The sequence below is a fragment of the Entelurus aequoreus genome, linkage group LG27, assembly GCF_033978785.1.
Source record: "Entelurus aequoreus isolate RoL-2023_Sb linkage group LG27, RoL_Eaeq_v1.1, whole genome shotgun sequence".
NCBI classification, from domain to species: domain Eukaryota; kingdom Metazoa; phylum Chordata; class Actinopteri; order Syngnathiformes; family Syngnathidae; genus Entelurus; species Entelurus aequoreus.
In genome coordinates, this window is record NC_084757.1 from 2,193,017 (window position 1) to 2,209,747 (window position 16,731).

Here is a 16,731-nt window from a genome sequence, read left to right on the forward strand (position 1 = left end):
TATATTTATATTATTCACATGTGAATAATGCTGTATAATAGACTGTATTTATATTATTCACATGTGAAAAATGCTGTATAATAGACTATTTAAATTATTTACTTTTGAATAATGCTGTATAATAGACTGTATTTATATTATTCACGTGTGAATAATGCTGTATGATAGACTGTATTTATATTATTCACATGTGAATAATGCTGTATAATAGACTGTATTTATGTTATTCACATGTGAATAATGTTGTATAATAGACTGTATTTATATTATTCACATGTGAATAATGCTGTATAATAGACTATTTAAATTATTCACATGTGAATAATGCTGTATGATAGACTGTATTTATATTGTTCACATGTGAATTATGCTGTATAACAGACTATATTTATATTATTCACATGTGAATAATGCTGTATAATAGACTGTATTTATATTATTTACATGTGAATAATGCTGTATAATAGACTATTTATATTGTTCACATGTGAATTATGCTGTATAACAGACTATATTTATATTATTCACATGTGAATAATGCTGTATAATAGACTGTATTTATATTATTCACATGTGAAAAATGCTGTATAATAGACTATTTAAATTATTCACTTTTGAATAATGCTGTATAATAGACTGTATTTATATTATTCACGTGTGAATAATGCTGTATGATAGACTGTATTTATATTATTCACATGTGAATAATGCTGTATAATAGACTGTATTTATGTTATTCACATGTGAATAATGTTGTATAATAGACTGTATTTATATTATTCACATGTGAATAATGCTGTATAATAGACTATTTAAATTATTCACATGTGAATAATGCTGTATAATAGACTGTATTTATATTATTCACGTATGAATAATGCTGTATGATAGACTGTATTTATATTATTCACATGTGAATAATGCTGTATAATAGACTGTATTTATATTATTCACATGTGAATAATGCTGTATAATAGACTGTATTTATATTATTCACATGTGAATAATGCTGTATAATAGACTGTATTTATATTATTCACATGTGAATAATGCTGTATAATAGACTGTATTTATATTATTCACATGTGAATAATGCTGTATAATAGACTGTATTTATATTATTCACATGTGAATAATGCTGTATAATAGACTGTATTTATGTTATTCACATGTGAATAATGCTGTATAGTAGACTGTATTTATATTATTCAATTGCTGTAATGTGAGCACATTACAGCAATTCTTAAATCCTTACATTGGCTCCCTGTACATCAGAGAATGGATTTCAAAATCCTCCTGCTCACATATAAATCACTACATGGTCTAGGGCCCAAGTATATCACTGATATGCTCCCACTATATAAGCCCTCTAGATCACTAAGATCTTCTGAGACCAATCTGTTAGCGGTTCCCAGAGTAAAGTCAAATCAAAGGAGAGCATCATTCAGTCACTATGCAACAAATAGCTGGAATAAACTTCCTGAAGATGTCAGACTTTCCCCAACTCTGACTACTTTTAAAACTAGACTGAAAACTTTTATGTTCACCTTAGCTTTTAGCTAAATCTTTTAATCTTTTAACGTCCGCACTGTTTTTTTTATTTATTGTCTGCATTTTAATTTTGCTTTTATTTTCTTTCATTTCACTTCTGTGAAGCACTTTGAGTCTGCCTTGTGTATGAAAAGTGCTATACAAATAAAGTTGCCTTGCCTTGATTGCCTTATCTTATTTTTTTAAATTTATTTTTTAATGATTTAAAGGCCTACTGAAAGCCACTACTAGCGACCACGCAGTCTGATAGTTTATACATCAATGATGAAATCTTAACATTGCAACACATGCCAATACGGCCGGGTTAACTTATAAAGTGACATTTTAAATTTCCCGGCAAACTTCCGGCTGAAAACGTTTCGATATGATGACGTTTGCACGTGACGTCAATGGTTGAAACGGAAGTATTCGGACCCCATTGGATCCAATACAAAAAGCTCTGTTTTCATCCCAAAATTCCACAGTATTCTGGACATCTGTGTTGGTGAATCTTTTGCAATTTGTTTAATGAACAATGAAGACTGCAAAGAAGAAAGCTGTAGGTGGGATCGGTGTATTAGCGGCTGGCTGCAGCAACACAACCAGGAGGACTTTGAGATGGATAGCAGACGCGCTATCTGCCGACCTCACCTTGACTTCCTCCGTCTCCGGGCCGCCGACCGCATTTATGATCGGGTGAAGTCCTTCGTCGCTCCGTCGATCGCTGGAACGCAGGTGAGCACGGGTGTTGATGAGCAGATGAGGGCTGGCTGGCGTAGGTGGATAGCTAATGTTTTTAGCATAGCTCTGTGACGTCCCGTAGCTAAGTTAGCTTCAATGGCGTCGTTAGCAACAGCATTGTTAAGCTTCGCCAGGCTGGAAAGCATTAACCGTGTAGTTACATGTCCATGGTTAAATAGTATTGTTGATTTTCTGTCTATCCTTCCAGTCAGGGGTTTATTTCTTTTGTTTCTATCTGCATTTTAGCCCGATGCTATCACGTTAGCTCCGTAGCTAAAGAGCTTCGCCGATGTATTGTCGTGGAGATAAAAGTCACTGTGAATGTCCATTTCGCATTCTCGGCTCTCATTTTCAAGAGGATATAGTATCCGAGGTGGTTTGAAATACAAATCTGTGATCCACAATAGAAAAAGGAGAAAATGTGGTATCCAATGAGCCAGCTTGTACCTAAGTTACGGTCAGAGCGAAAAAAAGATACGTCCTGCACTGCACTCTAATCCTTCACTCTCACGTTCCTCATCCACAAATCTTTAATCCTCGCTCAAATTAATGGGGTAATCGTCGCTTTCTCGGTCTGAATCGCTCTCGCTGCTGGTGTAAACAAGGTGAAATGTGAGGAGCCCTTCAACCTGCGACGTCACGCTACTTCCGGTACAGGCAAGGCTTTTTTTAAATCAGGGACCAAAAGTTGCGAACTTTATCGTCGATGTTCTCTACTAAATCCTTTCAGCAAAAATATGGTAATATCGCGAAATGATCAAGTAGGACACATAGAATGGATCTGCTATCCCCGTTTAAATAGAAACAATTCATTTCAGTAGGCCTTTAAGTAACATTTATGACAACCTTTTTCCAAAACACAATTTTTAATGTGAGATATAATGCCTTAATTTTATCTTTTTTTTTTCAAAACGCTTACAAAAACGTGGGACCCCAAAAATTTACTGTGGGACCCCATTTTTATGACTTGATGGGGTCCCAGCGCAGAACGCATATGTGTCCTCTTTTTGGGATTTCACAATATGGTCAGCCTACTCATCTATATACTTGGGTTTTCTGTTAACAAGAATATACCGGTTGTTTTTTATTGGTGTATTATGGGGAGAAAAGTTGTGTTTAAAGGTTAATTTCCAGTAAAGATGGGTAGTCTTCGGTTTGTAAAACAAGCCTTTGATTACGGCGCCATCTTGTGGCGTACCATTGTGGCGTTTACTTCCGCCCTGCTCGACGCAACATCCGGTTGTGCAGCAGCCATTTTGTCTGTTCGGCCACTTCTACTCCGACGTTTGTGAAACTGCCGTTCCACCTTGATAGACACTCCCAAAAATAGTTACAATGCCTCAGTTTAAAGTTTTATAGCAACAGGACGTCGGGTAAAATTTTTATTTGAATAATTCCGCGCCCGGAGAGGCCAAAGTTAGCCCCGTCCGCTCGGAAACATGTCGTGCGAGGAGAGCTACTTGGCCATCCTTCGCTATCTGACGGATGAAGGAGAGCCGTACGCCCCCGGCACTCCGGGCAACACCAAGAGGAAGATACGCAAGGCGGCGGCCTGCTACGTGGTGCGGGATGGCGTTTTGTTCTACCAGCGCCGGCGGAAGGGCCAGGACGCGTTCAGCGAGCTGGAGGTGGTGCTGCAGGACCCCCGCAGGAAGGAACTGATCAGCCGCGCACACGTCCTGGAAGGCGGGGAGCACCTCAACCAGCAGCTCACCTGGGAGACCATCTCTCAGAAGTACTGGTGGAGAGGTAAGGCGCGCTGCTACAGCTTGAGAAAAATAAAAAAAAATCAATAAAAATAATTTAAAAGGCCAGCTAGTGTGACGAGAAAGGAACGTAACGTTAGCATGTTAGCATCAAGACAACGTCACAGCGACTACAAATACATAAATGTCGCCATCGTGTGGCGAGGTGAAGTACCGTGTCGGTTTCTAAACAATTATCATTCATGTAAATCAGTATTTTTCAACCTTTTTTGAGCCAAGTATATATATATATATATATATATATATATATATATATATATTAGAGATAGATATAGATGTGTGTGTGTATATATATAGATAGATAGAGATATATATATATATATATATTAGAGATAGATATAGATGTGTGTGTGTATATATATAGATAGATAGAGATATATATATAATAGATAGATACATATATATACATATATATATAGATATATATATATATATTAGATTTTATATATATATATATATATACACATACATACATAAATACAGAAAGATACATACATAGATAGATATATATTAGATTATATGTATATATTACATGATATATATATATATATATATTTGTGTACATTAGCTCTCTTCTAAGAGAGAGAGAGAGAAAATGTACGAAGCTTGGCACTCAGCATCAAGGGTTGGAATTGGGGGTTAAATCACCAAAAATGATTTCTGGGTGCGGCCACCGCTGCTGCTCACTGCTCCCCTCACCTCCCAGGGGGGTGATCAGGGGTGATGGGTCAAATGCAGAGAATCATTTCGCCACACCTAGTGTGTGTGAGACAATCATGGGTACTTTAACTTTTACTTTTAAGTGAGGAATATTTATTTGAAGGCTTTAGGCTACCTCAGCAGTCCCCCCTTTCTTGAACTTAAGTTTTGACATTATGCGTTTCCCCCGCGGGATAATACAAATTTCTCTTCCGTAGTCTGTTTGTGTTTTCGCCGTGTGTCTTACGTTCGGCTTTTCCGCCGGAATTGTGCCCTTATATGGGGAATTGAGGGTGTTTACCTATGCAAGTTACGGAATTAAGGGTGTTTGCATATGCTTATTGGGGAAATAAGGGCGTGTTTATATGCAAGTTATGATAGACACGCACGCGCTAACCATTTGGCATTCAGCAACTTAAGAACAGCACAATTTGGGCGTTTGAGAACACGTCATGAATTTGAATGGACTCCTCTTAGGAAATCGCTTAGGAACAAAGATAAGAGGAAAAGTTGGGCGGTATACGGTAGCTCGGTTGGTAGAGTGGCCGTGCCAGCAACTTGAGGGTTCCAGGTTCGATCCCCTCTTCCGCCATCCTAGTCACTGCCGTTGTGTCCTTGGGCAAGACACTTTACCCACCTGCTCCCAGTGCCACCCACACTGGTTTAAACGTAACTTAGATATTGGGTTTCACTATGTAAAGCGCTTTGAGTCAATAGAGAAAAGCGCTATATAAATATAATTCACTTCACTAACCGTCTGGGAATTTTACAGTCGTTATCGTTATTACTGATTCCACATTCTTTTCAAGTTGTGGCTTGAATTCCAAAAATAACGTCTCAAACTCTAAAAATTAAATGGAAACATTTGAATAGTGTCTATTATTGCATCACTTTAAATGAACAAATTACATTTGTGGTAAATTGTAACTTCTGATTACGGTCTTTAATATTTTGTAGCGTAACATTGTTTCATCATTTTGATGACAATGTATTTTCCGCTATTTTGAAGTTATAATGCATCACATTAAGTTACTTGTTTTACAGAAGATACTTTAATTCCTTATTGCCAATGAGAAACATTGACTGTGATTTCAAATGTACATGAGGTTTATAGCAATCATTCTAGGAAATAAGTCGAACTGTGTTGCATATGGCGTCACGTATGTTTTTCTTCTTTGCGGTTTAATGAACATTCTGATCTAGCAGCTTGTGCGTAGCGTTGAAACAAGCGAGAGTGAGTGTAGAGTTTGGGCAGAAAAGGCCGTCTTGCTGTTCTGTTCCTGGGTGGTCCGATTGTTCCAAATCTAGAGATAGGAAAGCACTTTCAGAGAGTCCCGAAAAAAGTGTTTCATAAAGGTAATAAAGTCAGGGAAAACAAAAGTGCATCAAAGGAAATGGCTCTTAAAAATAACACTTCCAACGTCTTGTGTCTGCAGTGATCACTTTGTGAGATGTTTGAACATTTGATCTGTTTGAGAAACTTTCAGGTTTTTCTCTCTACTGTATTAGTAGTGTTTGAGAGCAGAACTAAACGTAAAGACAGGACAAACGTTCCCGTTTGTTTGTTCTTTTGCGGTTGCCATGCGTAAATATAACTACAAAGACCTGATTGTAGAAATAAACTAACGTTATATTATGTCCTAGTAGGGGTGTAACGGTACACAAAAAATTCGGTTCGGTACGTACCTCGGTTTAAAGGTCACGGTTCGGTTCATTTTCGGTACAGTAAGAAAACAACAAAATTGAAATTTTGGGGTTAGTTATTTACCAAATTTGCAAAATCTTCCACCAAAAATATTTTTCTTAGTGTAATATTTGATGTGAAGTAATGGGAACCTTGGATAGGTCAATAATTCATAATAACATTGATTTTGATTCAATATTATGTTTTGAGCAATGACAGTTTGAAAGAAAAAAAAACAGCTTTGTTTTATTATTCAACATTGCAACTTTTTCTAAGTTACATTTAACCTTTAAGCTTTTTTATTTCACTTTTGTTACGTTTTTGTTTATTTTAGGGCTGCAACAACTAATCGATTAAAATCGATTATAAAAATAGTTGCCGATTAATTTAGTCATCGATTCGTTGGATCTATGCTATGCGCATGCGCAGAGGCTTTTTTATTTTATTTTATTTTATTTTATTATTATTTTTTTTTTAAATAAACCTTTATTTATAAACTGCACCATGTACAAACAGCTGAGAAACAATAATCAAAATAAGTATGGTGCCAGTATGCTGTTTTTTTTTCAGTAAAATACTGGAAAGGATAGAAATGTAGTTGGTCTCTTTTATCCGATTATTAATCGATTAATCGAAGTAATAATCGACAGATTAATCGATTATCAAATTAATCGTTAGTTGCAGCCCAAGTTTATTTGAATAGTATTTTTAGAATGTGCCGTGGGCCTTTAAAACATTAGCTGTGGGCCGCAAATGGCCTCCGGGGCACACTTTTGACACCCCTGCTATAGATAATAAATAATTAAATGTGATACATCTATGGATAAAAAGCAGAGCCTGGCGACGCATGCGTGTTTATCATAACTCTCTCTCTCTCTCTCTGTCTCTGCCCCTCCCTCACCAATGCTGCTGTTTGTTTTGTTTTTAACCCCTTCTTAACCCTGAACGTACATTGAAAATACACGCAACCCTAACTCAAAATGCCGGACATTTGAGGCATTTAAGAAACTCCGCCCTGACAGCTCCGCAAAAGAGGACATGTCCGGTGAAAAGAGGACGTAGGGTCAGTCTATCCTAGCCCGTTAGCTGCTAGCATGCCATGCGTTGTGCCTCGGTGTGCATTGTTTACACAACGTGCGTTACGCTACTTAATATGTCCGTGTGGAAACTCGTTCGGTACACCTCTGAACCGAACAGACACCCCCGTACCGAAACGGTTCAATACAAATACACGTACCGTTACACCCCTATGTCCTAGTAGTAGTTATTGTTATTGTTCGTCCAATTCACCATCTTTTCTTTGTCGATTTTCATAATAGAAACTCAAAGCTAAGTTGTTGTGCAGGAAAGCCAAGTGCTTTACTCTGCCTAGATGACCACATTATATACTGTCTTTGGTGATATTCGTTAGCATCAATAAATAATCTTAATAGTCTTAATAAACTAGATGAATAACTCTCGTAGGTTCAACAGCATATACTGAATCTTGATAACGCTAGCAATTATTGATGAACAACAGGGACATGTACAGCTAAATAATGAGACAATAGGAACTTGACATCATAAAAACACCTGCAGACATGAATTGTAGATATGATCTAATATGTGTGGCAGGAAATCAACTGCAAACAAACATCCTTTTTCTCATTAGCGTGACGATGCATGAATAAATAGATTTTCATTTGTGCACCCCTCAGATGTAAAGACATGACAATCTTTTCTTCTCTAATTCCTTGTGAGTGTTGAAAGTGAGGTCGTAGCGAGCAGTTCCGTCTTGATGATGACTGGTTTAAATCTTTGAAAAAATGTTTTTCATAAGAGCGTATACATCCACTCCATCCCATTTGAAGAAATGTTTCCTGATCGCTGGTATATTTGCCTCTAAACCTTTCAAAATACACTCAAATCGAGCTGATGCAGATAAATCAACAGTCTTGTGTGCCGTGGGAGATTATGTAATTTCACCTATTTGGGTTAAAAATATTTTTCACAAACCGATAATTATAATCCGCAAATAATGTGGCGTTGAGTGTCGGTGCTGTCTAGAGCTCCGCAGAGTAACCATGTAATACTCTTCCATATCAGTAGGTGGCAGCAGGTAGCTAATTGCTTTGTGGATGTCGGAAACATGGTTTGTCGTGATCACAATATGAAGATGACAGCGGGATGCAGAGCGCAGGTAAAAAGGTGTCTAATGCTTAAACCAAAAATAAACAAAAGGTGAGTGCCGCTAAGAAAAGGCGTTGAAGCTTAGGGAAGGCTATGCAGGACAAAACTAAAACTGAACTGGCTACAAAGTAAACAAAAAACAGAATGCTGGACGACAGCAAAGACTTACTGCCGAGCAAAGACAATGTACAACCGAACATGACATGACAATCAACAATGTCCCCACAAAGAAGGATAAAAACAAGTGAAATATTCTTGATTGCTAAAACAAAGTAGATGCGGGGAATATCGCTCAAAGGAAGACATGAAACTGCTACAGGAAAATACAGAGGCACACCACCAGCAGAAATCATTAAAAAACGAAACTCAGTTGACAGTAAAAAGTCGTTCTCGCAATTGTTAGAAATTACTTTAAAGCATAACCAAGCATGCATCTAGGGCTGCAACAACTAATCGATTAAAATCGATTATTAAAATAGTTGCCGATTAATTTATTCATCGATTCGTTGGATCTATGCTATGCGCAGAGGGTTTTTTTTTTTTTTTTTTAAATAAACCTTTATTTATAAACTGCAACATTTACAAACAGCTGAGAAACAATAATCAAAATAAGTATGGTGCCAGTATGCTGTTTTTTTTCCCAATAAAATACTGGATAGGATAGAAATGTAGTTTGTCTCTTTTATCCGATTATTAATCGATTAATCAAAGTAATAATCGACAGATTAATCGATTATCCAATCCACTTTATTTATATAGCACATTTACACAACAAGAATGTTTCCAAAGTGCTGCACAGCCATGTTAAAAACAATATTAAAAACAATATTATGCTACACCAATGACTGAATAAAAACAAAGAATAAATGAATAGAAAACCAATACAAAAACAATATAAAAAATAAATATGATTAAAAACCATTTTAAAGGATAAAACCAATTAAAACAGTAAAATAGACAACAAAATTTATTAAAAAAAACCACAGAGGACAACAGAGGACAGAAGACCACACAACTCACGTAGTGTTAAAAGCCAAAGAATAAAAGTGGGTCTTAAGACGAGACTTAAAACACTCCACTGTGGAAGCAGTTTGAACATGGAGGGCCAGAGTGTTCCAGAGCTTAGGGCCGACCACAGAGAAGGCCCTGTCTCCCCTGGTTTTAAGTCTGGTCTTGGGCACCACGAGCTGGAGCTGGCTCTCGGACCTCAAGAGCGCACGCAGGAGTGTAAATTTGGATGAGGTCCGAGATATACTGAGGTGCCAGTCCATGTAAAGCTTTAAAAACAAATGATCAAATTAATCGTTAGTTGCAGCCCTACATGCATCAATATAGCTCTTGTCTCAAAGTAGGTGTACTGTCACCACCTGTCACATCACACCCTGACTTATTTGGACTTTTTGCTGTTTTCCTGTGTGTAGTGTTTTACTTCTTGTCTTGCGCTCCTATTTTGGTGGCTTTTTTCTCTTTTTTTGGTATTTTCCTGTAGCAGTTTCATGTCTTCCTTTGAGCGATATTTCCCGCATCTACTTTGTTTTAGCAATCAAGAATATTTCAGTAGTTTTTATCCTTCTTTGTAGGGACATTATTGATTGTCATGTCATGTTCGGATGTACATTGTCTTTGCTCCACAGTAAGTCTTTGCTGTCGTCCAGCATTCTGTTTTTCTTTACTTTGTAGCCAGTTCAGTTTTAGTTTGGTTCTGCATAGCCTTCCCTAAGCTTCAATGCCTTTACTCAGGGGCACTCACCTTTGTTTATTTTTGGTTTAAGTATTAGACACCTTTTTACCTGCACTCTGCCTCCCGCTGTTTCCCACATCTACAAAGCAATTAGCTACCGGCTGCCACCTACTGATATGGAAGAGTATTACACGGTTACTGTGCCGAGCGCTAGACAGCACCGACACTCAACAACAACACATCATTTGCAGACTATAATTCCTGGTTTCATTGTTGTTAATACAGCAGTGTGGTTATTGCATGAAATGCTTGACTTCTATCCGCGATGTGGCCTCTTGACACCCTAAGGTATCCAGAAGCAGTTGAAGGACCACATACGAGAGTGTGAGAACTGCGCACGTCGGCGGGCCACAGATGAAGGGTCAGGGCGAGGGATGTCCATCTTCGGCCGCCTGACCAAACGCAAGGTGGCCGACGACGAGGAAATAGAGGAGGAGGAAGAGCTTGACGATGGCCTGCTTTTCATGGACAGATCCAAGGTGTCAGACAATGAGGAGCTGGTTTATGTAAGTCACTTATACTTTCTCATCTAAGGCAACTATGGGGATTTATAGTAGTCAGTTATTTTTATTCATGTAAGTCAATTATGCTGATTTATGCAAGTCAACTGTGGTGATTGATGTAAGTTAATTATGACAGCTTTTGAAAGTCAATTGTTTTTGTAAGTTGATTATGATAGCTTACGAAAGTCAATTGTTTTTGTAAGTTAATTATGATAGCTTATGAAAGTCAATTGTTTTTGTAAGTTGATTATGATAGCTTACGAAAGTCAATTGTTTTTGTAAGTTAATTATGATAGCTTATGAAAGTCAATTGTTTTTGTAAGTTAATTATGATAGCTTATGAAAGTCAATTGTTTTTGTAAGTTAATTATTGTAGCTTTTGAAAGTCAGTTTTTGTAAGTTAATTATGATAGCTTACGAAAGTCAACTGTTCATGTAAGTTAATTATTGTAGCTTTTGAAAGTCAGTTTTTGTAAGTTAATTATGATAGCTTATGAAAGTCAATTATTATGGCGCTTGATGTATATCAATTATGGGAAAAGGTGTGACCGTAAAATAATTCCACTGGTTTATGTAAGTCAATTATGATAGTTTATAGGGATGTTCCAATCAGCAATTTATACTGCTTCCATGAGCGAGATCTGCCAATACCGATCCCATGTGTCAACTTAAAATGTTTTATATAGTTGATAATGAGTCCTAATGCCATGAAACGTGTTCCAGGTGAACAGCACAGGTGAGGTCAACCAGTTCCTGTCCCAACACGGACAAACCATGTTGGACAAGCTCAACCAGCAGCGCCTCAGCAATAAATTCTGTGACATCACGCTGCTGATCGAGGGCGAGGAATACCGGGCGCACAAAGCCGTGATGGCGGCGTGCAGCGAGTACTTCAACGAGCTCTTCTTCGAGAAGGGCGCCGCCACCACGCACGAAGCCGTGGTCGACCTCGCCGGTGAGTTTGCGTGTCGTCCGCGCGAGTCGCGCCGCCGCCGCTCGCTTTTTCACCGGCTGTGGATTCTCTTGCCGCGCAGGTTTCACCAAAGACAGCTTCCTGCCGCTGCTGGACTTCGCCTACACGTCCACGCTCACGTTTAACTTCAGCATCATGGCGGAGATCGCCAACCTGGCACGCCACCTGCTGATGTCGGAGGTGCTGCAGATCTGCGAGTCGGTGCACAAGCAGGTGGAGGCGCGGCAGCTGATGCTGTACCAGCGAAGGCACGTCCACACGGTGGTGCCCGACCATGTGGCGTCCCCTGAGGACGCCGCGGACGCAGGCGGCGCGTACACGGTCACCATTCAGAGTGACGGCAGCGCGGTCGTGACCCACACGGGACTGGCAGTGGCAGGCGAGCCCTTTACCATCGTGGCGCCTGGCGGTACCGAGCAGCAGGTGGCCGTCGATGAGGGCACCACGGTGCTGCAAGGCGAGGACGGCCAGACGCTGACGCTAATAGCGCACGCCGGTCAAGCGGCTCTCATCTCCCACGGCGGCGAGGGCGAGGAGGGGGAAACCATGACGGTGGTCACCCACAGCGGACAAGCGGGTGTCGGCAAATCCTTCTGCTTGGCCATCGAGCAGCCCCAGGCGGCAGAGGCGGAGACTTTTGTCTTGGACGTGGAGGCGGACCCGGCCGAGCCCTCGGAGGTCACCCCGCCCGAGGCGCACACCCCAGCGGTGGCCGAGGGTACGGCCACCGAGACGTTGGCGCCGGACCAGCTTGATCCTCCGCCCCAGAAACGTAAACGCGGGCGGCCGGCCAAAGTGAAGAAGGAGGTGGAGGTGGAGGTGTTGGCGCCCCCGGTGGAGCAGCAGGAGGAGGAGGGGGCGCTCTCCACCGATGAAGACAAGCAGGGGGACATGTCCGACCCCAGCAAACGACGACTGCGCCAACGCTCGATGGCGGAGGGAGGCTACGCGCGTCTGCACATGGGCCTGGAGGGCGAGGAGGAGGGAAAGACAGTCGCAACCCCCCCACACACCACCACCCCAAAGGTAAAAACATGAATGTCATTATTACCCGTTTTTAATGTACATCGCTCTGGGTAGTAATAATAATTAGGGATGATACTCGAAACCGGTTTTCCCGGTTGTTTGATAAGAAAAGAACCGAGTCCTCGGACTCGAATCCCTTTTTGAGAACCGGTACCCGTTATCGAGACCACTATAGTAAAGGAAAAGAGTTGATTCTTTATTCGAATCCCGTCCCGACCAGAAATGCTCCGTGGGACATCACAAGAAATGGCGTCACGTAGCTCAGTCATTAGGCGCAGATAGCGAAAGCAGGAAAAACAATGGACGGGAAAAAGCGCTCCAAGGTGTAATAAAGTTCAAAACAAAAGCTATAATCCATCGAATAACTTTACTGAGAGATTTGAGCAGGGTACAAACACATGACCAACACTTTTACCACCAACCGGAAACATAGCAACCAGGCTAGCAACGCACCTCCTTTACGGCAGCTGTCACAACGTTCTTAAAACAACCGCAGCACATACATATATATACAACATATCTCCCTTTTTCAACTTTTGTTTTTCTTTCCTTATAAACAAAACAAAATCACACCGTATATGTGTTGTCTGTCTAATTATAAATAATGCAGACGAGGCGTGTTGGCTGAGTTCTTGACGTTTACTTTCTCAGCGTGGCAACATGCAACACTTTTCGGGGCTACCGCGCATGCTCGTCACTCCCGTTGCATGCTGGGTAGTGTAGTTGTTATATTCCCTAGCTCATAACATTTTTCCCCCATAAAGAAATAATGTTAACTCAATAAAGTGTATTTCTTTTTTTAGCTTTAACTTTTCATTTTTTAGCATTGTAACCACATTTGCAAACAACTTTTCTCTTCATAGAATTTTCTTTCAATAAAGAAATAAAGTGAAAAATGTCTACGCATCATAACAAACAGTTATGTCAAATAGCAGCAGAAGTGCACTTTTTGGAGAGCTGTATTATTTCCAGTTTTGTGCCCAAGGGACTGATTTTATTTAACAGTACCGTATTTCCTTGAATAGCCGCAGGGGCGTTAATTAATTTAAAACCTCCTGTCACACCTGCGTTTACCGGAAACCGGCGGGATGGCCGTGCATGCGGTAATTATTTTAAAACCTCTTCTCACTCCGGCGTTTACCAAAAGGAATCCATAAAATTTAGGCGTGCGCTTTGAGTGTCATGTAAGCATACCATCATGAAAAGCACATTTAATTAAAAAAAACGTTATTATGGTCTTACCTGTACTTATAAATGGAGTCCATTTGCAGCTCCTTCTGACCAAAAGCATCGATAACTTGTTTATAGAAGTCTTCCTTATTTTCTTTCTTCAGTTTTAAAAGTCTCTGTTTCGATGGAGATATTCCTTTAATTATTACCTCCTGCTTCGATTGAAAGTCCAGTTTAGAAAACTGTTTTATTTTAGATACCTGTATGTGATCCTCCATGTTAGAAGTTCAGGCAGAGGGAAAAAATAAATCTCTTGCTGCGTGTGTTCACTTCTTCTGCAGTACAGGAAGTCGCAAGAAGGATCACTAGCGCGGCAGCGCCCTCTACCACCAGGAGGCGGGAGTGATTTAATGACTTATACAGTATTTCACACACGCAGCTACGGTATATTAATAAAACATAGCTGCTTACTGTTCTCTTTAGCATACTGTACCGGTATTCAATAGCTTGGACCTTAAATCCTACTGAAAAGCTCTTTATCTTTTTTCCTTTGTGCGATTGTAAACTACTGAAATCAGCTTCCTCCATTTTGAAAAGGAGGACAGATGCGTCACTCGTGACGTAACGAATTTGACCCGGTGGAAGTTCTAGCCATATGCTAAATATTTTGCGAAACGAGTTTGACCCGGCGAAAATTATAGACATGCGATAATAAAATTAATATTTTGCGAAACGAATTTGATCCAGCTTCAATAATAAACCGGCGATAAGGCCAAGCATGCGTTAATTATTTTGAGAAACGAGTTTGACCCGGCAGTAATTCTAGACGTGCGAATACTATATTCCCTGCGCCAATTCAAGGAAATACGGTATATTATTATGTATACACTTATAGTGATCACAGAGACAGGTTGTTTTTGTGTTACTGTATATATTTGTTTCCCTGAAAAATCCCACTTAATATACTTTGGGTAACAACAGTCAATATTTATTTATTTTATTTTATTTTTTTAGGTGGGTAACAGTCAATATTTATTTATTTATTAGATTTTATTTTTTTATTATATGATAAAAGTGAGCTTTTGTTAAACCAAATATTGTGTGTTTTTTTCCATATACAACAACCTATCTGGACTCCATAAGAGAATCGATAAGGAATCGGTTCGATAAGAGGATTCGATAATAGGCTCGAACTCGATAATTCCTTATCAAACATCATCCCTAGTAATAATAGTCATTAAAGCTGCAAGCAGCGTTGAACGGGTCCTCGCACTCCCGTGCCGTTCGGGTTCAAGCGAGTCGGCTTGCATTGCTGGCGCATGAGCTTTAACGTTAGCATGTTACTAGTAGTTGACAGACTGAAAATTATGAGGTAATGTTATCATTAGGGCTGCAACAACTAATCGATTAAATCAATTAAAATTGATTATAAAAATAGTTGGCGATTAATTTATTAATCGATTCGTTGGATCTACGCTATGCGCATGCGCAGAGGCTGCTTTTTTTTTTTTAAATTGTATTTATTTATTTTTTATAAACCTTTATTTATAAACTGCAACATTTACTAACAGCTGAGAAACAATAATCAAAATAAGTATGGTGCCAGTATGCTGTTTTTTTTCCAATAAAATACCGGAAAAGATAGAAATGTAGTTTGTCTCTTTTATCCGATTATTAATCGATTAATCGAAGTAATAATCGACAGATTAATCGATTGTCAAATTAGTTGTTAGTTGCAGCCCTAGTTATCATGCTGGCATGCTAACAGCTAGCACGTGTCACGTACCAAGACACACATATGACTCTTTTGTACGGCTGTAAAATTGACCAAACAAAGCATGCTAACAGTTAGCATGTGTCAAGTAGCAAGGTATATGACTCTGAGGTGTACGGCTGTAAAATTGACCAAACAAAGCATGCTAACAGTTAGCGTGTGTCAAGTAGCAAGGTATATGACTCTGAGGTGTACGGCTGTAAAATTGACTAAAAAAGCATGCTAACAGTTAGCATTTGTCAAGTAGCAAGGTATATGACTCAGAGGTGTACGGCTGTAAACTTGACTAAAAAGCATGCTAACATTTAGCATTTGTCATTTACCAAGTTATATGACTGAGGTGTACGGCTGTAAAATTGACTAAAAAAAGCATGCTAACAGCTAGCTATCATGTGAACTTTAGCATGCTAATAGTTAGCATGTGTCAAGTAGCAAGTTATATGACTCTGAGGTGTACGGCTGTAAAATTGACCAAAAAAGCATGCTAACAGTTAGCATGTGTTAAGTAGCAAGGTATATGACTCTGAGGTGTACGGCTGTAAAATTGACTAAAAAAGCATGCTAACAGTTAGCATGTGTCAAGTAGCAAGGTATATGACTCCGAGGTGTACGGCTGTAAACTTGACTTATAAAAGCATGCTAACATTTAGCATTTGTCATTTACCAAGTTATATGACTGAGGTGTACGGCTGTAAAATTGACTAAAAAAAGCATGCTAACATTTAGCATTTGTCATTTACCAAGTTACCGGTATATGACTGAGGTGTACGGCTGTAAAATTGACTAAAAAAGCATGCTAACAGCTAGCTATCATGTGAACTTTAGCATGCTAACAGTTAGCATGTGTCAAGTACAAAGGTATATGACTCTGAGGTGTACGCCTGTAAAATTGACCCAAAAAAAGCATGCTAACAGTTAGCATGTGTCAAGTAGCAAGGTATATGACTCCGAGGTG

General features: G+C 39.4%; 1 protein-coding gene across 1 annotated transcript in view; it reads left to right on the forward strand.

Moving 5' to 3' along the window:
• Positions 1–3,370: 3,370 nt before the first annotated feature.
• Positions 3,371–16,731, forward strand: part of LOC133644272 (zinc finger and BTB domain-containing protein 11-like) — a 32,457-nt gene continuing 19,096 nt past the window's right edge. Inside the window, exons 1-4 of the mRNA XM_062038639.1 lie at positions 3,371–4,020; positions 10,619–10,836; positions 11,557–11,788; positions 11,868–12,832. Of these exons, the coding sequence (XP_061894623.1) occupies positions 3,711–4,020; positions 10,619–10,836; positions 11,557–11,788; positions 11,868–12,832 (1,725 nt within the window). The 5' untranslated portion in view covers positions 3,371–3,710. The remainder of the gene's footprint in view (positions 4,021–10,618; positions 10,837–11,556; positions 11,789–11,867; positions 12,833–16,731) is intronic.